General features: G+C 37.1%; 3 protein-coding genes across 5 annotated transcripts in view; 2 read left to right on the forward strand and 1 right to left on the reverse strand.

Annotated features, from left to right (window-relative positions):
* Window positions 1-120: 120 nt before the first annotated feature.
* Window positions 121-6689, forward strand: alg12 (ALG12 alpha-1,6-mannosyltransferase). 2 transcript variants are annotated; one of them, XM_016541561.1, is made up of 10 exons: window positions 121-160; window positions 492-638; window positions 959-1091; window positions 1188-1361; window positions 1611-1805; window positions 1976-2080; window positions 2868-3090; window positions 5746-5915; window positions 5992-6067; window positions 6153-6689. In XM_016541561.1, exons 1-10 carry the CDS (start codon window positions 146-148, stop codon window positions 6388-6390), a joined length of 1476 nt encoding a protein of 491 aa, XP_016397047.1. In that variant the 5' UTR covers window positions 121-145; the 3' UTR covers window positions 6391-6689. The 2 variants fall into 2 exon arrangements, with proteins under 2 accessions (XP_016397047.1, XP_016397048.1); XM_016541562.1 differs by lacking the exon at window positions 121-160 and having other exon boundaries at window positions 456-638; window positions 6153-6687.
* Window positions 6690-7415: 726 nt separating this feature from the next.
* zbed4 (zinc finger, BED-type containing 4) lies at window positions 7416-14529 on the reverse strand. The gene is given in 3 exon segments (XM_016541553.1): window positions 7416-9104; window positions 9107-11319; window positions 14355-14529. Coding segments are annotated over 2 exon segments (3075 nt in total). The 5' UTR covers window positions 11159-11319; window positions 14355-14529; the 3' UTR covers window positions 7416-8081.
* Window positions 14530-15314: 785 nt separating this feature from the next.
* brd1a (bromodomain containing 1a) overlaps window positions 15315-23907 on the forward strand; it is a 28225-nt gene continuing 19632 nt past the window's right edge. For both annotated transcript variants that reach the window (XM_016541554.1, XM_016541555.1), the window contains exons 1-9: window positions 15315-15591; window positions 16209-17574; window positions 17689-17845; window positions 19014-19145; window positions 19258-19386; window positions 19710-20022; window positions 20467-20709; window positions 22539-22997; window positions 23417-23525. In XM_016541554.1, the coding sequence (XP_016397040.1) occupies window positions 16226-17574; window positions 17689-17845; window positions 19014-19145; window positions 19258-19386; window positions 19710-20022; window positions 20467-20709; window positions 22539-22997; window positions 23417-23525 (2891 nt within the window). In that variant the 5' untranslated portion in view covers window positions 15315-15591; window positions 16209-16225. The remainder of the gene's footprint in view (window positions 15592-16208; window positions 17575-17688; window positions 17846-19013; window positions 19146-19257; window positions 19387-19709; window positions 20023-20466; window positions 20710-22538; window positions 22998-23416; window positions 23526-23907) is intronic.

The following is a 23907-nucleotide window of genomic DNA, read 5'->3' on the forward strand; positions in this document are numbered from 1 at the left end:
ACCACAAGTCACAGAAAACTTTCGTGGCGCCAAGCACCGCCCATGTCATAACTTTGCATTTCTGTCGATTTCCATTCTACCCATTTATTTCTTTAGCTTGAACTTTTGCGCACGCGCTGTGGCAGTACAACTAGTATAGCGAGCTATGATGGCTCGAAAGATCTGAGTGCGCCATAGATTGGAGAGAATAGGAAACATCCACCATGGTTTTTGGGTGTTTTGAATGTTTTTTTTTTGGTACTCAAATTTCAGACTCATCACCTATGAAAGTTTACTTTTATTTATGGAAGGTTTAGTTGTTTATTTTATTTTATTTTTATTTTATTTTATTTTTTTATTTTTTTGGGGAGGGGGTCCCTTTTTCCCTCTTTCCCGTTAATGCTTCACACTCCAGTCCAGTTGGTGGCGGTAATACACCATAAGTTGGCTTGTCAACCGCCATAAAATCGTACAAGAAGAAGAAGAAGAAGAAGAAGAATATGGCTCGAAAGGAAGCTGTAAATGAGCGTCCCCTCTTAATTTTTATCATCTGTATTGTATTTATACATTTGTTTATCTGTCCTTACACCAAAGTTGAGGAAAGTTTTAATTTACAAGCAATTCACGATGTTCTGTATCACAGATTTGATTTTGAAAAGGTAAGTGCTAAAATCTCAAAAACTATTATTACTATTTAAAAAAAAATCATGTTTAACCTTAAAACAGCGCATTTAACTATTTAAATTATAACGTGTTCTCTTTGTTAATCCTGTGTTTTAGTGCGTTAAACCTAAGCTAGAGATCTGATTAGATTTGCTAAGAGTGCTACAGCTGTGACGTCAAAACCCGGAAGAGAGTCCCGTGGTGAATTATTAACTGCTGCAGCACTCTGTTGTAGTGCTGGTGCTTAATGTTGTATAGCATTGAAACAACTAGACATACACAAAGACTTAACTCCTTGTTATTACTGTTTCTCTAGTATGACCATCATGAGTTTCCTGGTGTGGTTCCACGTACGTTTCTCGGACCCCTGTTCATATCAGCACTCAGTGCAGCAATGACTTGTGTGCTTGCCCTCTTTCAAACACCAAAGTTTTACACTCAGATCCTTGGTATGTCTGAGATCACAACCTGTAGCTTTAGGCCTACATTAATCTCCTTTTATTTGTTTCAGTTTCATCTGCTTTATGTTATTCTTTGTTCCACAGTGAGAGGAGTTCTTGGACTATGTGTGATTCAGTCACTATGGCAGATGCAAAGAGAGGTCCGGAGGCAGTTTGGGTCAATGGTGGCCAGTCTGTTTTGCTTTATCTGCATCACACAGTTCCATCTGATGTTTTACAGTACCAGAACCCTCCCAAATGTGTTTGCTTTGCCTTTAGGTACAGACTATATAAAGTACAAAGTATTGTACAAAGTATTTTGGAGCAATATTTAAAGTTTTCTATTAGCCGTTTTGTTATTTTGGCTTAGAAAACAAAGCTAAAGCAACTTGACTTGCTGACTTGCTTTATGAATCATATTAATAAAAATGTCAGTGTGTAATGGCATCTTGTTCTAGTAATACATTATTTTGTCTAACTTAAATTTTAGCATTAAACTGTTTTTCCAAATTGTGTTTTATTGAATAGTTTTGCTGGCATTCACATCTTGGTTGGGCCAGAGACACAGTGCCTTCATTTGGCTCTCCGCTTTGGCCATTATTGTGTTTCGCTCTGAATTGTGTCTCTTCTTTGGCCTGATGTTGTTGCTGTCACTCCTGAGCAGGAAACTCCATTTTCTACAGTTGCTTTACCATGCCGTACCTGCTGGTCTTTTATCTTTGGGTCAGTGATGCACAAGTGCTTGTTTTCTGTATTTTCTTAGTATTTTGTTAGCATATACTGTAATTGTCTAAAGCTAAATGTAGACTTTTCTATTTGTTCATATGTTTTGCTTCGCGTCATGCACGGACAAAGACCTTCACAGACTGAAGTGTGTTTGCTGTCTTTTGTAGGTCTCACTGTCATGGTTGACACAGTTTTCTGGAATAAGCTGCTCTGGCCTGAGGGTCAGGTACTATGGTACAACACTGTCTTGAATAAAAGCTCCAACTGGGGAATATCCTTTTGCAAAATTCTTTTAAAATGCTTGTAGTTTAAAGGAATAGTTTAGTCAAAATAAAATGTTCTGTCATTGTCTCTCATGACAATCCAAGCCCTTATGACTTCTGTGGAGCACAAAAGGAGGAACTGGTTGCTCTTTTCCAATTACAATGAATGAGCACCGGCGATTTCAAGATTTAAAAATGACACAAAAAATATTGCAAAAGTAGTCAAAAGGACTAACAGTCCATACTTTACTAGTCCATAGGATTAACAGGTTTGTGAAGAGTGCATTTGTGTGGGATAACATACATAATGGAAAGGGTGGAGAAAGCTGCTTATCGTATGTACATGCTAGTTAATAAAACTGCTAACAGTGCATATAAACACAAATGCCGTTTTCTTGTCTTGAGAAACTTGCTTGCAATAAACGGTTTTGTTGTGTGCATTGTAAACTATTACTCAGTGTTTCGGGCTCAGTGGCTCTCAAGGTAATAGCTAAGGCTTTTACAGCTGAATGTGGAAGAAAAACTTGTATTCTGCTTCTGCATTCTTTTTGATGCTTAAACCAATGATCACATGAGTAAATGTGACCAGTAAACTGTTGTGTTCCAAAGAAGAAAAAGAGAACTACAGATTGTAAGCAAAATGAGATTGAGTAAATGATGACAGAATTTTTTTAACTTTGGGCCAACTAAACCTTTAAAAACAATGGTAATGCATTACTATTATCATAAAAATACAGCATGATTCTGTCTCCTGTCAAAATTTTGTATCTTTCCTTGACTTCTTTTGTGCCTCAAGCTTCCCCTTTTCTGTGGTACTTCTACTCTGCTCTCCCTCGAGCTCTTGGCAGCACAATACTATTTATTCCACTCGGCCTGTTGGATAGACGAACAAGAAAACCGCTCATCGTAACTGTAGGCTTCATTCTGCTGTACTCCTTTCTGCCACACAAGGAGCTCCGGTTCATCATCTACACCTTCCCTGTGTTCAACATGATTGCTGCCTGCGGCTGTTCCTTTATGTAAGTTGAACATATTTTGATAGTAATGAATTGGTAGCTGTATTGAATTTTCTTGCATGAAACCCATTTTACTTCCATAATTTGGTGTATTTCAGAGTGAAACAGAATAGTGAATGAGAAAAATGTATGATAAGATTTTATTTTATCCATTTGAGTCTTTTGATGGGAAATTAAAAAAATATGGGTGTACCTGAATAGGGCCAGACTGAATGAGAGATTGCTAAAACAAAACCTTAGTTGTTAGCATTTTATAGCCTACTTGGCCTAAGTGACATGAGAGCAAAAGGGAATAAATGTAAAAAGAAGGTTACAACAGTCCCTTATGCCCCTTAGTAGCAAGCCTAATAAGCAGAGGCGGACAAAGTACTCAACTCCATTACTTGAGTGAAAGTACAGATACTGCTGGTCAAATATTACTCGACAATACTGATAAGGACAAAATATTAGGGAAGTAACGATATTATCAATATTGTGATATCGCGATAGCAACACTGTCTCGATATTATCGTGGTCACCATTTTTTCCAATTTTTCAATTGTCTTTTTTTTTTCCTTAAATATCGCAATATTATCATATCGTGAGATTTTAATATCGTTACATCCCTACAAAGTACCTATGATTTTTAAATATCGTTATCACAAATCAAATCCTGCATAGAAAGCCTCATACTTGACACAAGATGTCCTGTTAGCTTAAAATATAAGAACACTAGACATTTAGTTTATTTTTTGATTAGCAAAAAAGATTGAAGGGGTCATGAACAGCATTTTTTCAATGTTTCCTGAGATTATACTCAGGGCCTGAACTTTAGTGCAGGATTATACTTAATTCTCTTTCCTGTATGTTCCATGTATTAATTTACTATAGTTAATCCACATACATACACAGATCAAATATGTAATTTGAAATCTTTCCGTCAGACTGCAGTTTCACAAACAATTTGCAACAACAAACTTTGTAAACTTTATAAACCTCTAGAAACGTAATCTGAGATGGCGTTTCATGACCATCATGACCTGTGATTGTTGTCATATAGTCGTTCTTTGTCACAAAGTGGTTTACTGCTTTTATGCATTAGTGAATCGAGTCAGTGACTAAATGTTCAACTGCACACAGTTCCTGTTAGTCGCGTGAAAACTATGTTAACTATACTGTGATCATTTTATATATAGAAACAATCAAAGATCATTCTCAACCATTAGGCCACGACTTCCCCATTACTAACAAATTGTGCATGACAATCGCATTTGATTAATCGTGCAGCCCTATTACACTGTGTTTTCACTATGTTAGTTATACCATGGCAACAAATGGGACAAAAAAATCTGATGTCAAAATAGATCTTGGAGTGTAAATGCAGACTGATAGACTTGCCACTTGTTCTGTATGAGTTTCTTTGTTCTTCATTTTATTACTAACTTTTCACTTGACCTTTTTAAAGCAATTTTTTTACTTAATTGAAAAATATTTGAAGGCTGCATGCTGTTTTAATGATTAATGCTGTTTTAATGGATTATTTACTTTTTTAAACTATTCTATCTTCATATTTTAAATAGTTTTTAAATAGAACATTATTAAACTAGAATAAAACATTATTAAACTTAATTAAAAAATATTGAATTGAAATTGAATTGAAGTTACAATAAAATAGAAGTAGAGACAGGGCTTTTGTTTTTATATTGTGATGTACATCCGAGTATAACAGATTATTGAAAAAAGAAAAACGTTTGGATGGGGAATTCTATGCATCAGTTGTTGATTGGTTAAGATTGGTCAGATTGATTTTAAATGTGCCGGTGAACTCAAAAGTGGAGGAAAATGAAGTTTGCAGGTGGAGAATTCCTGCATACGTCACCAGAGAGAGAGTTTTCTCTGAAAAGCCCTTTTATTATATTTTGATTAAACATTAAAGGACAAATGTTTTAAAGTAAAAGAATCTGAAATACATGACCTTAATTTCTGAAATACATGAACCTTGTTTTGTGTGGACGTACTGTATTATTTGTCAGTGTTTATGAATTTCAGTAAATGATGGGCAGTTTTAGTTAACACAACCCCTAGTTATGCTGGCTAACTTTTACTTGATTTTATAGATACGGCTATTCATTTTGCTCTAATTGGTCCTGCACTCCTATAGATAATTTTAATGCACTTTAGTATCAGATTGGTCTATCAAAATAATACAAAATCTTGCAAATGAGTTGTTCATATATGATGTTTTACCCAAAAAGTTATATATTTTTTAGACTAGTTGACTACAAAATTTTGTTTAAAGGGGAGATAGAATGCCCATTTTCCGCACGTTTTTTTGATTCTTTAGGGTCTTCATGAAATGTCTGTAACATACTTTAGTTAAAAATTCTCAATCAAACAACACCCTTTTTACTTTGTCAAAAACAGCTCATTGGTGCAATTCTTTTTTTTTTCCTTGTCCATGTAGCTAAAAAACTAATCTAATACATTCAAACAGACCAATCAGCAGATTAAAGCTGTACTAAATGTGTTAAAATTAGCAAAATTTGTACCCTCTGTTTTGGTATGGAACAGGTGGTTTTAACAGGAAAACAGTGTCTTTGTTATTTTTTCATCCCTACAATATTTCATGTTAACAGATATTTTTAGATAGTTTTACTTTTCTCTTCTTTTTTGTTACAGTTTGAAGAATTACCACAAGTCATGGATGTATAAAATTGGCTCCATAGCTATGGTTGGACATTTGATGCTAAATGGAGTATACACAAGTATTTCTCTTTATGTTTCCCATCACAACTACCCAGGAGGGAAAGCAATGCAGGAGCTACATAGAATAATTCCAGCAACAGCAGGTATATTGCTTGTTTAGTATTGAATTATTATTGAAAAATGAAAGCAATCTGATTAAGTTGCATACTTCTCACACAGATGTGTCATTACACATCGACGTACTTGCTGCACAGACGGGAGTCTCACGTTTTCTGGAGCTAAATAGTAACTGGAGGTGTGTGACCAATCAATTATCAAAGACAATGCTATACATGTGCAATATTGGTGATTTGTCTGAATGTTTTTCTTTAATTTCCTAGATATGACAAGAAGGAGAATTTGACTCTTGAAGATGCAGTTATGAAAACATATTCACACCTGTTAATGGAAGCAAATGCAACTAAAATATCAATGTTCAAAGACTCTCACAAACCTTTGGTCTTCTTCTCAGGATACCAAAACCTCGTATTTGAGATGTTCCAATTTCCACCTATCAGAATCAAGCTAAACAACAAGCTTGTGCTGCTAGAAAGACACTCAAATAATGAACCCAGATAGTGAACGCCTGAACTGAAATTGTTACAATAATAATTGAATAAAATATTCCATATGCAAAGACAAGGACAAATAAATGCTTACAGAAGTGGTTCTCTGAATTCTTTTGATGGTCTGTTTTACTGACAGGGGAGACGTCCTGAGTTAAGGTGTTTGAATAGCATGGTCATTTGCTCGCTGCTTCCTTTTGTAAGCAATGTAAACATGCTATTACTATGCCTCCCAGTATGCTTTGCATGAGTGATAACTGTGGTTTCAGACTTTAATGGCACTTAAAGTCATCATTTATGTCGTTCCAAACCTGTATGACTTTCTTTTGCAGAATACAAAAGATATTTTTAAGCTGGTAACCAAACCGTTTTGTTGAGCGTTGACTTCCATTGAATGGACAAAAATTGTTGTTCCACAGAAAAATGAAAGTCTTAGTTGTGGAATGACATAAGGGTGAGATTATACCATCCCTTTAATCGTACACATAAAAAACTAAATCCAACCATTTTTCCAAAAAGATTGCGCTATGTAGAGTCATCTAAACATCTCTGGCTGAAGGCAGAGGAACACCCTGGACAGATGGCCTATCCATCACATCCTTTTTTCAGAATTGCAATCAGTATACTAAAGTTCAGCAAAACATCAAATACCACTAGTCCTATGGCAACTATAGTCCTTGTATAGCTATGTCCTCTGTATACAACTAGCCCTATTAATACCTAAACCTCTTTCCACACATTTTCTCAGTTTGGATTAGAATTAGATTTAGCAAAATAATCCAGATTTGGAAAATATATAATGCATAAGATGACAATAATTAAAAACATTCACAAGACCAAGATCTGAAACATGAAATTTAAAAGCAACATGGTTTCAAAGTGTAAAGTTTTATTTACAAATTACCACATAAAAATGAAAGAAAACAACAACTAATTGTTCCAGTCTCAATTATTTCTCTGTCAAATTATAGTTTGGAAATTTATCAAATGTACAGTACATTTCCTTAATGTCCCATAATTTAAGAAAAAAAAAAAAAAGATTTGTGCTTGACAAATTTTCAAAAAAAGTTTTTAACCTGAAAGTACAGCATTACGTACATTTTGACAGATACAAACAAAACAATCATCAGCAAAAATAAAAATAACCCTAATTCTAACAGTACCACGAACCACAAAAATCACAGAATTAAATAAAATACATTTAAAACATCTCTCAGTCACAGCATTTATTTTGGGTCATGTATTTATATAAAAACAGTATTCAGCATGTAGTTTCAATTTTATAAATTCATTTAAATCAGAAGACTATGACTTGCTTTGCACATCAGTTAATATTTACAGCATGTTGACCTGAAGTAAGTTTGTATAAGGCACAAGGAGAGAGAAGACAAAGATAAAATAAAATTTATAAAAGGAATCAAAGTACAGCAACAAACAATAACTACCCCTATAGCTAGCTAACCCTCCCTCCCTGAAAACACTTTTCACCAGAAATAAGACTCCAGTTACCAAGTGTACTTAACAGTAGTACTCAAGCAATCTTTTATTCAATGAAATATCATCCAAATGCTGTGTATTGAAGAATATGAACCTCAGTAAAATGAATTGTTTAGTTAGGCCTTCTCAGAAAAGTTACTTGAGTGGTCCTAGGTTGAGGTTCATGAGAATCTAAGAAACAGCCTTGCAAATATAAATACGCAATCATCAGTACTGAAAATATATCAAAGGAAGGTTGACCTTTAAAAAAAGAAGTCCTTCAAGATTTTCTAGCAATGGCCGGGACTGATTCAGGGCACAGTTGACACTTGATGTGCTAAAAAGTGTGTCTGCTGGTACAATACTGGGTGGACAACCCACATAGCGTACAGCTACTTTGGCAAGTTCAGGCCACAGTAACTTCTTTAGGTTCCAATAATCCAGAGGATCACAACTCTGGTCAAGAATGTCTTCCTCCAAATACTCCAGCACTGCAAGCTCCAATGATTTTGGTCTCTCCTCCTGCTTGATTTTCTGTCTAATGTCATCCATAAGAGCCCAGAGGTTTTCTTTGTTTGAGGCCAAGCTGTTTGATGAAGTTGGTATTTCACTACATCCGTTTGACAGTGGTGGTTTAGTCTCCACACAGTTAGATGCAGACACCTCAAGCTCTTGTATGAGGTCATGCTTACACTGCTCTGCTTCTTCCTCAGTAAAAAGGGAGGTCTTATACCTCGGGTCCAACATGGTTGCCCATATGTACCTGGGGTCATGAAGTGTAGGTGACATTTTAGTCACCATTGCTTCCTTTAAAGACTTGAGCATATTGTCAATACCCATGGTCTCATCAAAAAGCATATCTATTTTTCGGTTGAGTATGTGAATGAGTGGAATGACCTGACCTAGTGTTGCTGTGCGATTGCTCATCTCCCTGCAGGCTATCTCGAAAGGCTTAAGAGCATTGCAGACTGACTGCATGACTTCCCACTGGTCACAGCTTATCAGTTCCCTGAAATTGCACTCTATTGACATCTCATCAATGGCTTTCTTTTGCTCTACTAATCGCTCAAGCATAAAATACGATGTTTTCCACTTAGAGGGAACATCCTGAACCAGCTGGTTTTCAGGTAACTGATAAGTTTTTTGCAGCTCTGCCAACTTCTCCTTTGCTTTAGCAGAACGATGCACTCTCTCACAGATTTTCCGAGCAATACTAAGCAAGTTCTGAACCATCCTCTGACTTTTTATGGCTTCCTCTGCATGTGCCTAAATAAGCAACTAGTGCCTAAATTGGTTGTCTTTTTGCCTCTGCTAATTGTGCGGCTACAGTGCAAACAGACCACCTTTGTTGGGTCCACAGAGGAAATAGAAAAGTGTTTCCATAGCTTTGAAGTCTTTTTGCTGAAAACAGGCAGGGTGTGGTGTTTGTTCTCAGCAGCAGGGCTGTCCGTTGCATTTGTTGTCATGTTGTCCTCTGCAGCAGGAGTACAAAGGGGAGACTGTGGTGATGAAACTTTGTCATTTGTGCTTTTTTGGGTTTTGAGAACGTCAGGATGCCGTCGCATCAAATGTCTCATTAAACAGCTTGTGCCAAAGTCCCCTCGTTTACCACGGCTTATAACACAGGGACAATACCGACACAAAGCTTTGAGTTGGTCAACAGGAGAGACAATGAAATGATGCCATACTTCTGATTTCACCCGTTTCATTATTTTTTTGTTTTGTTGAAAAACTGAGCTCTGATCTTGGGATATGCTGTGCCCCTCACCGTGTTCCTCTGGCGAGGATGACAGAGGTATATTTTCCCCTTTCAGTCTAAAAGATGCATCAAGTGAGGACTCTTGTCCAGATTGATATGTAGCATCATTTGCATCATCCTCAAGAGTCATGTGCTCACTGTCATCATTGGGCACTTCGTCTGATATGGCATCAGAGCGATGTGAGGTACAGAGGAATTCCTTTTTGACCTCTGTGGAGTCTTGTGTGCGCGAGAGCAATGTTGGTGGAGTGGTGTAAGGTGGAGGAATGCTTGAGCCCTGTCCATTTTCTTCAATAACTATGTCTCGATGGGCCCGCCACATGTGGCGAATAAGGCAGCTCGTCCCCAAGTCTTTCCCATTTTTGCCACGACTGAATTCATTCATGCAGTGAATACACACTGCTTTCGAGCTGTCAGCAGGGGATAAATAAAAGTGTTTCCACACTGCTGAGCGCCGCCGGGAACTTGAGCTCTTAGGGGCTGATCCAGGGCATTCACTCCCCAAGTCTGTGGCATCATCATTATGGTTGTTTAAGGAATGTGGGGATGGAACCACACTAGAGTCACTCTTGACGCTCTTTTCTGCTTTTGGTTTGACCTTTTGTAAAGAGTTTTTGGACACTATGTCTGTGGCCTCAGCTAGAATGGAGGACAATGGCGTATGGCTGTCTGTAGGGGGCTTGATGCATACAGACAAGTCTCCATTGTTTGGTGATATATTGGGAGGTATTAAAGATGAATTATTGGACAAATTATTTACAGAGTCACTGTCTTGCAGAAGAACAGTGGGGTGAGCCCTTCGCACATGCCTCATTAAACAACTAGTACTGAGATCTTTCTCATTTTTACCCCGGCTGAACTCTTTCATACAGTACATACAGATTGCTTTGGTACTATCACGTGGTGATATGAAAAAATGGTTCCAAGCAGGGGATTTTTTTCTAGGGTTAAGGGGACTTCTTACGGATGATAGAAGGCTTTGTGTGACAGCATCCATTGCAACATCATACAGAGTACTTGAGTACCCACTGAACAAGCTACCATAATCATCATCATAACTTCTGGTGGCAAAGGGGCCGAAGGCCCCATCAAATGATAACTTTTCATCATCCTGAGCGATTTCACCCGTTACATTTGGTTCTGCTTTGATACATACACCTGTTTCAATTTCTGAATTATTTATTTCAATGTTCTGGCTCTTATTTGAAATAGTTGGAGATGTTTGAGAGTCATGCTTTTCACAACTTTCTGCTGCTGAATCCTCTTTTGAAAGCCCATCGACCTCAGAAGATCTATCTTCCTCTGTGCCTTCAAATGACAAAGACACCAAAGAGGAATCTTTTGCCAGTGTCTCAGAGGGACAAGTGTGGGGTTCTGCTTCCAATACCTCTTGAGGAGTAATTCTGTATGATTTAAACACATAACCATCTTTCCCTTCTATTTTTAAACAGGTTCCTTTGGCCTCTATTCTCTTGTTATCTTTGGAGACATTATGCTTGTGGCTTATATCCTCAGTCTTCTGTGAGAGGCCGTCCTCTCCATCCATTATCGCATAAAGAATTTCTGCAGGGAAAGAAAACCTTCTCTATTCAAAGCAGCTTTTTAAGTATTCAAGTGTCATGGGTGTGGCTCTTTCTTCCATCCAGATGTTTACTTTAACATGTTATATCTGAGCCCAGATGCAACAGATATGTTCATTTGTAGAACCTGAAAAATTAGATGGGAGATAGAAGAACATTAAGATAATTAAAAATACAATTAGCAGTTTAAAGGAATCAAAGTTCATTGCAACTGGATGTATGATTAAAAATGTTATATACACATTGACACATACAGGTGCATCTCAATAAATTAGAATGTCGTGGAAAAGTTCATTACATTGAATGTAATACACGAGTTTCACAATTTGAGTTGAATTACTGAAATAAATGAACTTTACCACGACATTCTAATTTGAGATGCACCTTTATAACTCAAAACCACTTTTTATAAGTAATTTTTATAAGACATTATTTCAAACTCATTATTGTTAGTTATTAGTAATAAAATTATTATTGTAGTTTATCTGTTTGAATCAGTCTGACGATTTAAATGAATGAAATCACTAACTGACCTGAACTGCAAGTTATCATTACTTTCAGAGATATCCGTCTTGAAAAGTAGTTTTGTGTATTTATGGTTTGTAAAACTAACTCTCTGCTAAGCCTTGCTTTTATACCAACCACCGTCAAACGGTCACCAAAAAGGTGTTCAGGATACCATGGAAGACTATCCAAAATGTAAACCAGAACAACTTTTTGTTGGCAACAAATCGCTGAATATTTCACTGGTTAGATATTGGAAAATTATATTATTATTATTGTTGTATTAGGAATAACACTGGTTCTGTTCTCTCTTTTCAGCTTTGTAAGTATCTCCAATGAAAATAACCATATAGCCCTAACAGCCAAAACAGACAGTTAGTTAGTTAGTCAGTTATCAGCATAACACAAAAATAATTATCTTATTTATGGCCGGTATTACTATTGGTGCATATATATTTGGGATCAGTAGCAATGATCAATCATACATGAATATTATATGATAATATAACCTAGTGCTGGGCGGTATGGCCAAAAATTTATATCACGGTATTTTTCAAAATTATACCGGTTTCACGGTACATGGCGGTATTTTTATTTTTATGCATGACCGGGTGTTAACCATATTTTCTACTGATTGAGAGAGGAAATACTGCAGTATATTGACTTAGAATGCCCTATTTTACTGTCATGATCAGTGTTGGGGTTACAAGTAGTGCGAGTTACGTAATCAGATTACTAGTAACTAGTAAAGTAACGCATTACTTTTTTAATTTACAAGAAAATATCTGAGTTACTTTTTCAAAAAAGTAACGCCAGTTACTTTGTTTTCCCATTTATTGACTGACAGCTCTCCTGTCCCCATATTGGGAGAAATCAGAAGTACAGAGGCGTTGTGTGCACTGTGTGAACATGATGTTGCTGTAGTTCTAGACTAAATGTGAATGTGCATTAATTCATCCGACTCGCAAAAAAACAGATTTAGTATTCATCAAAATGAATTAAAACAGTGAAATGCAAACTCAGAATATGACGCAAACCTGCAATAATTAAATATGTTAAATAACACAAATGTATCTAATCCCATTTTATTAACCAATATCTTTGCTGCTGACCTTTGATGATCCAGTTCAACCACACTAATAAGCATAAATGACTTTAGAGAAACTAACAATTGTGCTTTGTTTTTTTATTGCTGAAGAGTGTTTCTTCTCCTGCATTCTACAAAATGCGCATGACAATCGCATTCGATTAATCGTGCAGCCCTACAGCTGTGTTCTCAACACAGTGCAACAGTGAAAAGGGACCCCTTTCAAACAGTGCCGCGTTCCGAACGTTGTTTAAGCGACATACACCGGTATTGCGGTATTTTAAAAATTCATATCATAACAAAAATAAACACCGGTATTCGGTATGAACCGGTATACCGCCCAGCACTAATACAACCCATTCATTCATGTGAACATGATAATGATACTTTAAAATAAATTGGAAACTTGTCCAACATTGAAATAATTATATAACCTGCATAAGGCTGCTATGGATGCCTACAGATCAGTAATGATTTTGTGCACTTTGAAGCCTTCCAAATGCGTTGTGCCTGCAAAAGTGCTGTATATGTATAAACATTCTGAGTGACATCTTTAATGGACCTGTAACTACACAGAGCTATGAGAAAGCTATACTGTGATATCCACACATAGGCCTACTTAATTTCTTGAATTGCAACAGTGTTTATTGACCCAATAGGTATATTTTCCTCTATATAAACTATTACTATTTGAATCCTTGGTGTTTTTTGTTCCGAAGTACCTCCATATTTAACAAAGTCATACAGCCCTTTCCTGGTTTTAACCTGTTCATAACGGAACATAGCGATACAGATTAACAAAACGTCAGTTGTTGTCATCAATGACAATCTGGCCTATTACAGCAATTAATAGCAAAAACAAAATATACATTATACGTGTATGCTACAATATTTCAAAGTGGAATTTGTTTTATTTGGTGTAAAGAATATATTAAATAACGTTTAAATTTTCTGTCAGTTGTCACGACATAAAGACATACATTTAAAAAAAAATCAAAAATATACATTGAGCAACCTACTATGATAATTATGACCGTATGCTGTTGTATGTTCCATGTAGTTCGAATAAAATTATGTACAATTTATCAGATGTTTCTAATAAGGAAGTTGGGTGCTGCTTGAGGTACTCGTCTCAACACACGCTCTCGCGACCTCACGAGATGTAGGCGCTAGCTAGAGCGACACATGCTAGCGGCTAGTGCATTAGCTCGTAGACAAAACAACAGGAAAACACTTCACGGTTCTCTCCTGCCATATGGACATAAAACTCGAGTTACTTGTGTGTGTTTTCTTATTATTTAATTTGTAAATACGACTGCTTGGGGATTTAAAATGCCTACGTAGAATCGTTTAATCACGTAGAAAGAGCGTATTTGACTTAGTGACAACTCAATTGTGTGGTTATGTTAGGCCACACAGGACATAACCTGATGAGGCAGAACCGGATCCTGGTCGCACAAAACAGAGAAGCTCGTCGAACTAGCCGGGTCACTGGATCTAAACCAAAATCATGCATGCGTCTTCCCGAGACAATGTAAATACTCAAATACAAAGACATAAGCATAGCTTACCTTTGTGTCCTGGGGTTTACTTAAGTGAGTTTCGGCTGTGAAATGGTTAAATAAAGCGCACGGTTGATCCAGTGTTGTAATTGAGTTGGTTGCTTTGTCTCCTGTGCCGTAAACAGTGCGCAGTAGTAGCGCCACACGGCGTCAGACGGAAGAAACATGGCTCTATGGCGTCACAGAGGCTTTTGATATAGTGGGTGGGGTTAATAACACGAAATTACCGTCATTTCAATCTCATAGCCGATAAGAGGTCATAATCATGTACATAAAATTACGAAGCAACTGATTCTACACTTTGCATACGTATGCATAGACGGTCAAACCACAGATAACAAATAACGAGGGTTTACTAAAGCAAACACACGGGGTTTCTTGACCCCAGGGTCTCTCTCAGGGGCAGTCAGGCAAAACACACAGGCCCTTAGATGTTTAAATGTAAATTTTTCTGGATTTTTGCTGTTTATGAGATACTATAGCCTATTGTCCTCAACCAGCTTTCTATTTATTTGTATTTCCTGTTTGCAAATTAAATGATAAATATGTTTGTGTTCGTAGAGGTTCATACAACAATGTAATTGAGATTTTGAATTGAGGATGGAAATGATTTTTTTAATTGTTGTACTTAGAATCATTAAGCTGAAACAATTAAAATGCATAACAAAATCATGCCAGTATTATAAATAAATAATATAAACAATATAGTACAAATGCAGAACATGAATAGTATAAAATTAAATCACGCATGTTTTGTCAAATTGGTTCTTTGGAAAGAAATTTTCATGAGGAAAAAAATGTATATGTATATATATATATAAAGTACATTAAAACATTTTCCTTTAGGAAATATCACGGTCACAATGAAATTATATTGTTTAGCCTGTGAGACGGTGAGACCCTATGAGCGAGCTGGGTACGTCATGACGCCATGCGTTGCGGGTGGGACGTCTATTTGTAGTGAACCATCCGCATTGTTGTTGGTTGCAGGCGAAGAGTCGTATTGCAGCTCGTTGCAGCAAGGAAACGACGCTGTGTTTGACTGGCAATCAAACCAAGCGTTTTCGTAGTGATTATTAGTTCATAATTATAGTCCTGGCGGCCGCTGTGGTTAAAGCGTTTGCAGCATTCCAGATTTATCCATGCAGATTTAAATTGGTGGTCCTTGGATGAGAACATTGTGTACGGAATAACTGCAGGCCACCTCGCCAGAAAGCTGTTCCTTTCTTTATTCAGCAGATCAGAGGTAAAATGATCGATCATAAGATAACCGTCATTGTTTTGCGATATGCACCTGTTAATGCCTGGGAATATAAAGAGATAAGATTTGAATGTGTATCTTCATAGTGTCTCAAAACATCGCGAACTGCCTACATGGACAGTATTTTAGGGGATAGGCGACCCCCAAAACGCTGCCGTGATGTTGAAAAAATGTTTCGATTCGAATGTTTGAATTCGAATGCACGTAAAATGGCCAAAATGTTTTGAATTGTACGTCCGAATGGTGTCTCTGATCTCTCCTGTGATGCCCGAAAATGCGACCTAATTGCGCCTACGCTGCTATACTAATCAATGCTATCTTGTAGTAACCCAATAATCCCTTGATAAAACTGTAGTTGAAGTAGAAATAGCTTTTAACAGAACTTTAGAAAACGAAACGGCTTCAGTGCCGTTGTACACAACAGTACCAAAGCATCATTGTACCTTGGTAACAGTACTTTTGAATAACTTCCTCCACTGTGACATGGATTATTTAGATTCAGTCATGTAAATCAGCATGGTTTAATTTTTGTGGGTTGCATCAACATATAATTCAAATGCACTGTTGAATTAGGAATAACACTGGTTATGTTCTCTTTTCAGCTTCGTAAGGATCCTCAATGAAGAGAAAATCTCTACCTCACAAAGTATTCTCCCCTCAGTGGCTACCTGCCCCTATCAAACTTTCCTCAAACCGTGAGACGCTGACTTACGCCCAGGCCCAGAGAATGATCGAACTAGAAGTTAATGGCCGGTTGCACCGGTTCAGCATCTTTGACAAGCTCTACATCATCACGGATGAGGATCCCATTGCACAGGAAATTATGGAGTGTACCAGCAATAAGGAGAATGCTGAAAAACACCAGCAGGTTTTGGTACGTTCTGCACGCCTCAGAAACAACCAGCAGAAAAAGAGCACTGCTGTCACCGCACAAAATGCTTTAGTGCAAGGCAGCACTCTTCCCGAGCCCAAATTCCGCACAGTGGATTACAATCTCCCAGCAATCCCACGCAGACCTTCTACATACTACAAGTATGAGGAGAAAACTTCAGAAGAGCTAAATGAGGAGGTGGAATATGATATGGACGAAGAGGACTATGCCTGGCTTGAGCTGATCAATGAGAAAAGAAAGAATGAAGGTCTTAACCCGGTTTCCCCTAATGCCTTTGAGTTCCTTCTTGACCGTTTTGAAAAAGAATCATTTTTAGAGATTCAGGGCCAACAGAGTCTACAGTCCTTAATCGATGAAGATGCTGTTTGCTGCATATGCATGGATGGAGATTGCATGGACAGCAATGCCATCCTGTTCTGCGATATGTGCAATCTGGCTGTTCATCAGGATTGTTATGGTGTTCCATATATTCCAGAGGGACAGTGGCTTTGCCGACATTGTCTGCAGTCCCCAACACAACCCGCTAACTGCATCCTCTGCCCTAACAAGGGAGGAGCGGTCAAAAAGACAGAAGATGACCAGTGGGGTCATGTTGTTTGTGCTTTATGGGTTCCCGAGGTTGGGTTTTCCAACATGGTCTTCATTGAGCCTATTGATGGTGTTTCAAATATTCCGCCAGCTCGATGGAAGCTTACCTGCTACCTCTGTAAAGAAAAAGGTGTTGGGGCTTGTATCCAGTGCCACAAAGCGAACTGCTACACTGCTTTTCATGTCAGCTGTGCACAGAAGGCTGGTCTCTTTATGAAAATGGAGCCTATTAAAGAGTTGACTGACTCCGGGTTACCCACTTTCTCGGTGAAAAAGACAGCCTACTGTGGGGCCCACACCCCAAATGGCTCCATTAAAAGACCTCTTACAATTTATAATGAAACTGAGACAAATGACAGACTTTGTCAGTCAGTGGACAAAAAGAGCAGCAGGACAAGTTTAAAAAAACAGAAGAGACTTAAAAACAATGAAGTGGAATTTGTAGGCCCAGTTCCAAATGCATCTGTACCCAGTTTTTCACCTGAAAGGTTTGTTCGAATCTTTGATTTTACAAAAACTGGTGAGATATTGAACTCTTAAGTCATTTCAGTGCAAATATCAAGACTTTTCATTTCATTGTATACTGTCATATTCTCCTACAGGTTAAACACAATCCTCAATCAAGTTTCTTTACGGAAGAAGAAGGCATTTGGCACACTTGTATTGAATTATTGGATACTTAAAAGACTTTCAAGGAATGGAGTGCCACTCAACAGACGCCTCCAAACTAGCCTACATTCCCAGAAAAACACACAGCCGGTAAGTACAGTCAAACCAAAATTTATTCAGACACCTTCAACATTTCTCACATTATCACAGTTTATTCACTATAGTTTAGAAAATGGTAAAAAAAAATATGTCAAGAACTCAGTTAAACTGTCAAAACAAATCTTGATAATGTCAGGCAACTTGATAAACAAATTCTTCTTGATAATGTCGGATTGTAATCCATTACATAGAAAGGTTAGGTATGTAATGGATTACAATCAACCAAAAATTATTCAGCTGTTAAATTTAAGTACACAATTAGATAATACCAATTTAGGTCAACCAATTACCAAGCAATGCTTACTTTTGTTCAGTCTGTGGTGTAAGAAGGTCGCATTAGCAATTAAAGAAAAAACACTTAAGCAAAACATGGTCAGGTCAAAGTGTCTGAATAATTTTTGGTCCCAAATTTTTTATCAGTTTTACTGGTAGTCCACTTTATAAAGAATTTTTGGGTATAATATGTCAGAGTTCACTTTATTTTGCTATTCTCACTTACATAAATGAACTATAGTGCCCTGTACCCACTAGTAAAACAATATCTAAAATTATATCTGGTGTCTGAATAATTTTTGGTTTGACTGTATATCCTTATGCAGCGTTGTAGGAATAATTCACACAAAAATGAAAATTTGCAAAAAATGTACTCAACCCTCAGGCCAAGTAGACAGATGAGTTTGCTTCTTCATCTAAACAAATTTGGAAAAATGTAGTGTTACATCACTTGGGCTCTCATTCTGATGGCACCCATGCACTACAGAGGATCCACTGTTGAGCAAGTGAGCAAGCAATAAAGAAACCAAGTCATCTACAGGTGCATCTCAATAAATTAGAATGTCGTGGAAAAGTTCATTTATTTCAGTAATTCAACTCAAATTGTGAAACTCGTGTATTAAATAAATTCAGTGCACATAGACTGAAGTAGTTTAAGTCTTTGGTTCTTTTAATTGTGATGATTTTGGCTCACATTTAACAAAAACCCACCAACAAATTAGAATACTTCACCTGTATATCTTGGATGGTTTGAGGTGGAGTAAATTTTCAGCAAATATTAATTTTTAGGTGAAATATTTCTTCAAGCAGCACTGACACATGGCCATGCATGCTTTCACATTTTAATAGCATAGTTTGCTTGAATTTGAAAACATTGTAATGACAGAAACAGACAGAAGAGGAAACTGAAGCATTGAAGGAGCAGCTGAAGGAGTGGCAACGGATGAGACATGACCTTGAGCGAGCAAGACTCCTGCTAGAGCTGATAAGGAAGAGAGAGAAACTCAAGAAAGAAGAGGTATGAGAACAATATGCTGCTTTAAATCAAGACAAGTTTTTGTAACAGCAACATTTGCTAATGTTAATTGTTTGCATATTTGTGTTCTTGATGACTCTTGTGGTTGTTGCAGATTATGCTTCAGCAGACATTAATGGAGGTCCAACTCACTCCTTTCACTGTCCTTCTGAGGACTGTGCTGGATCAGTTACAGGAGAAAGACCAAGCACACATTTTTGCAGAGCCTGTTAGCATTAAAGAGGTTTGTTTTCTTTTGAAATTTACTCTTAATCCTGAAAAATCTTCAGAATCCTGAAAAAAAGTATAACGGGTTCAAAAACGAAATAAATAAACAGCACGACTGTTTCCAACACTTGTAATAAATCAAGAACGATTTCTGGAATTTGGAAGCACATAAAAAAATCTTACTTTGTTTGTCACAATGCTGTCATTATTGATACAGGACTTCAAAGGGTTTTCAAAATACAACAACATGTTTTTAATATTTATTATTTTTCACTTTTATTATTTATTTATTTTTTGTCACTGATCAGAATTTCATCCTTTTTTGTGTGTTCCTCACAGGTGCCTGACTATATGGACCACATCTTGCACCCTATGGATTTTTCCACCATGAGGAAACGCATTGATGCACAAGGCTACAAGAATCTGGATAAATTTGAAGCTGACTTCAATCTCATTATTGAAAACTGCATGAAGTACAATGGCAAGGATACATTCTTCTACAGGGCAGCTGTTAGATTAAGAGACCAGGGTGGAGCTGTGCTAAGGAAAACTCGCCGAGATGTTCTGAGAATAGGCTTTGATTTTGAAACTGGCATGCACCTTCTTGAACCACCTAAGATCGAGCCATCTGCACCTTTCTCCTGGGAAGATGGTAAATATACAAAATCTGTAGTGTCAATGGTCTTTTGCTAGGTATGATTTGTAAAAGGTAATTCCTTGTGGACATAAAGCAAACTACACTCAGTGTACCCCCTGTGATAGTATAAGATCATTGGATATGTGTACATGTAAAACAAAATGAAAATCACACATGCATACCCACTGTTTTTCTTTAATGTGTTCTTCAAAATATAGCTAAACAAATGTACTTATTCAAGCATGTCTTTTTGTCTTAACCAATGATGTTTCTTGTCAAATGTCACCATGCGACTTACTTCTCAGTTTAGTGCTTCCTTGAAACTAAGAATCACTAATAGAATCAGTAAATCTGAATGTTATGTTATCTGAATGTTATCAGAATTATCAATTTTTTTGCATTTCTCATCCCTACATTTTAACAAATCAGTCAAAAATTGTTGCCTTTTTACTCTTTCAGTGGACCACTTATTGGTTCCAGCCAATCGAGAGCTCATGTCATTGGAAGAGCAGCTGAGGGAGCTACTGGAAAAGTTGGATCTGACTACAGCAATGAAATCCAGCCCATCACGGAGCAGACGACTAAAGCTGCTTAAGAAAATCATTAGTGATGTGAGGATGGAGCTGAGTTTGAAGAAGGCTTTTCGTGCTGTTGAACTGGAGAATGCTGCAGAAGAAGAAGCCGGCCATATCTTTCAAAAAGGTTTGTTTGAAAAATGTTAGTGTAAATGTTTTTTCAAATATTAACCAGCTCAACATTGGTCAAATCCACTTTGACATAACAAGCGACTCAAGTTCCTGTGTCTCAGTGGTAGAGCATTGCGTTAGCAGCGCAAAAGGTTGTGGGTTCGATTCCCAGGAAACACACATACTGGTAAAAAATGTATGGCCTGAATGCACTGTAAGTCGCTTTGGATAAAAGCGTCTGCTAAATGCATAAATTATTAATTAAATTATTAAAATTATTAAAAGTTCAAGTCCCATCTCATGGTCATACTGATCCTATCCCTCTCCTGTCGCTTCCTGCCTCTGCTAAGCTGTCCTGACCAATAAACACTTAAATGCCCCAAAATACACATAATATAAACAAGCAAATTACTTGATTAAAATCGCAGTTTGTGTTTTTGGTATTGACTAGGGTAAGCATCACTATTAATTTAGGTAAGTGATTTGCACTGAGACATATAATGAAAAAGATAAGTACAGCAAACTTTTGAATAATCTGAGCCTAGTGGAAAAGGAGAGGAAGAGGGGAGCTCAGGGTGGATGAGGATTGATGTTTATTCAAATGGTATTCTGTCCCTTGGCTTCATTGTCTCTAGTCCAGGTTTTTAGGTTCATTGTTTTATTGTGGTGTTTCTGAGAAAGATCAGTCAAGGAAATTAAGCTATAACCTGAAGTGGTCTAAAGAGGTGAAAAATAAAATATTGACTTACAATAGACTTGTAACGCCTTAAGCAGCTACCTAACAATACTGTAAAAACACTCTTTGGAATTGGGCTGCATGATGTATTGGGAAAAAAATAAAAAAATTGCTATGGCATATGGTTTGTGTAAATTATCAAAACGCAAATGCTGCGATTTAATCAAATGAATAAATGCACCTCAGTTTTCAGATTAAAGCTTGGTGTTGTGTGTGAATGAACACAGACTTTTTTTCACTCTGGGGGAAAAAAAATCCTTTTTAACTTAAAAAAAAAAGTTAACATTTAAAATAGTTAACATGGTTACTAAACTAATAGTTTAGTTTAGATAAATAATAGTTTAGATTTGTTCTATGAAATGAAATTGTTTTTTATTACATATTTTATTATTACAGGATAGTTCTTTTTAATACTTTTATTTAATAATAATCACTATAAAATCATATTTATTTTATAGTGACACTAAATAGGTCAAAAACTTTCCCCCCCCAAATCATTCAGCCTTAAAAGGATGGTTTACACTATTTTTGTTTAAAAAAAACAAACAAAAAAAATTTTTCAGCTCTTTTAAATTTTCTTATTTTTTCTTATACAAATGCATTTCCCTACAATATCACACAAATCATTCTAGAATTATTTATTATTTCCAAATATTCAGGTCACAGTAAAACACTAGTAATCACCAAGAGCACTCTACTAGCACATGGTTCTTCAATCCTCTTCCTGGTGTGCTACTGTCCTGTTTCAACCCTAATCAAACACACCTGAACAAGCTAACATGGTCTTCAGAATTACTAGTAAATTACAGGCAGATGAGTGTGATCAGGGTTAAAACTAAACTTTGCATGACAGTGGCCCTCCTGGAGCAGGATTGAAAATCCTCCCTTAGCAACTGCATGACATTGCACTGTAAACACACACTAGCAACTTGATAGCATTATCCTGCCAACCACCTACAATACTGATCAGATTTTTCTGAGAAAATGTAAAAAATTTAGTTTGCTCTTTCTGAGAAAATGTAAAAAATCTAGTTTGTCGTCACTGAATTTAATCTGTCACACACTGTTTTTCGTATAATATTTGACGGTATTTCCTTGTTTCATGGCAGGTGATAAATCTGTCCCACCTAAGCTTGAGCCATCTGTTTCTGTGCCGCCCTTCATTAATGCGGGATGTCACTCTGAACCACCCAAACTGAAACCCATTGAACCCAGTCCCGACAAAAACCGGCACCACCAGGATGGCATTTCCCAGCCATTCAATGGACACTCCCATCTGCAGTTAGAGGACAGCGATGTCAGTGTATTAGCTACATCAACTCTGGCCGAGCCATCAAGCCCAGTAAACCGACGGACATCTGTGCTTTTCCGCAAATCAAAAAGCACAAGCCCTCATAAGCCCATGAGAGGTGGTGAAACTCCAAAGGGCAGTTCTCGACTAGGCACAAAAACATTCTTGTCAGTCGTCATACCACGCCTAGAGACATTGCTTCATTCTAGGAAGAGACCACGGAGTACCAGTAGAGACAGTGTTGAGGACGAACCGCCCAACAAACGCCTGGACACAGGTAGAAACTGCAGGAAAACAAACAAAAAGGGCAAGACATACTGTATATACAGTATGATTGATATAAATGCACATTAATAATAAATGCACTTTTTTGACAGGCCAAAGTGCATTGAAGGCTTTTTAGAATTAGGTCACTAGAATTGCATCATGGGAAAGTGTAATATCGGGTGATTTCCTGGGTCAAAAAGTGGTCTTGCATGTCAGTAATAGACATGTGCTGTGTGATTTGTCTCATAAACAACCTGTCTGCTATTAAAGCCTCACAAAGCTAAGTAGTTCCAAGGAAGCACAGTAGTAACCACTACTGTGCTTGCTTGAACTACTTAGCTTTGTGAGTTTCTTTATTAGTTTCAACACTAGTTTCATTAGACTAAATGGGAATGATTTCTCTCTTTCTCTTTTCCTTGTGTCTTTCAGGGCTGTCAAATGGTTTTAATCTGGAGCCGGAGAAAGAGTTGGATTCTAGCAGGCAGTTGGAGCCTCGGCGCAGGTGCGCATCTGAATCCAGCATGTCCTCCAGCAGCAGGTGGGTTGTTGACAAGTACTTTTGAAAGGATGCAATGTACAGAGGTGACATGCTATATTCCATCAAAAATGATTTTCAACAGCATTTTGCTTATTTCATGTCTCGCAAGCAATATTAAAATGATGTGAAGACAAATTAAATGGTGTCTAGAAAAGCTGCATCATGTGGGGGAAAATCTAATTGCGTTTTTCTGAATTTTGAATTGCTATTGTGATTACCAAAAATAAAATACAGGTTTGCTGTGTTTGTTTTTAGGGCTATACAATTTAGCCAAAATTTAGTGATGGTGCATCAATATGCCTATGAAACCCTAATTTAACACTCTTTAACATCCTCACTAAAAAGCTGTACTGGATTTTTTATGTAGTGGATTATATATATA

This window comes from Sinocyclocheilus rhinocerous, unplaced genomic scaffold (assembly GCF_001515625.1).
Source record: "Sinocyclocheilus rhinocerous isolate Xijiao unplaced genomic scaffold, SAMN03320098_v1.1 scaffold1661, whole genome shotgun sequence".
NCBI classification, from domain to species: Eukaryota; Metazoa; Chordata; class Actinopteri; order Cypriniformes; family Cyprinidae; genus Sinocyclocheilus; species Sinocyclocheilus rhinocerous.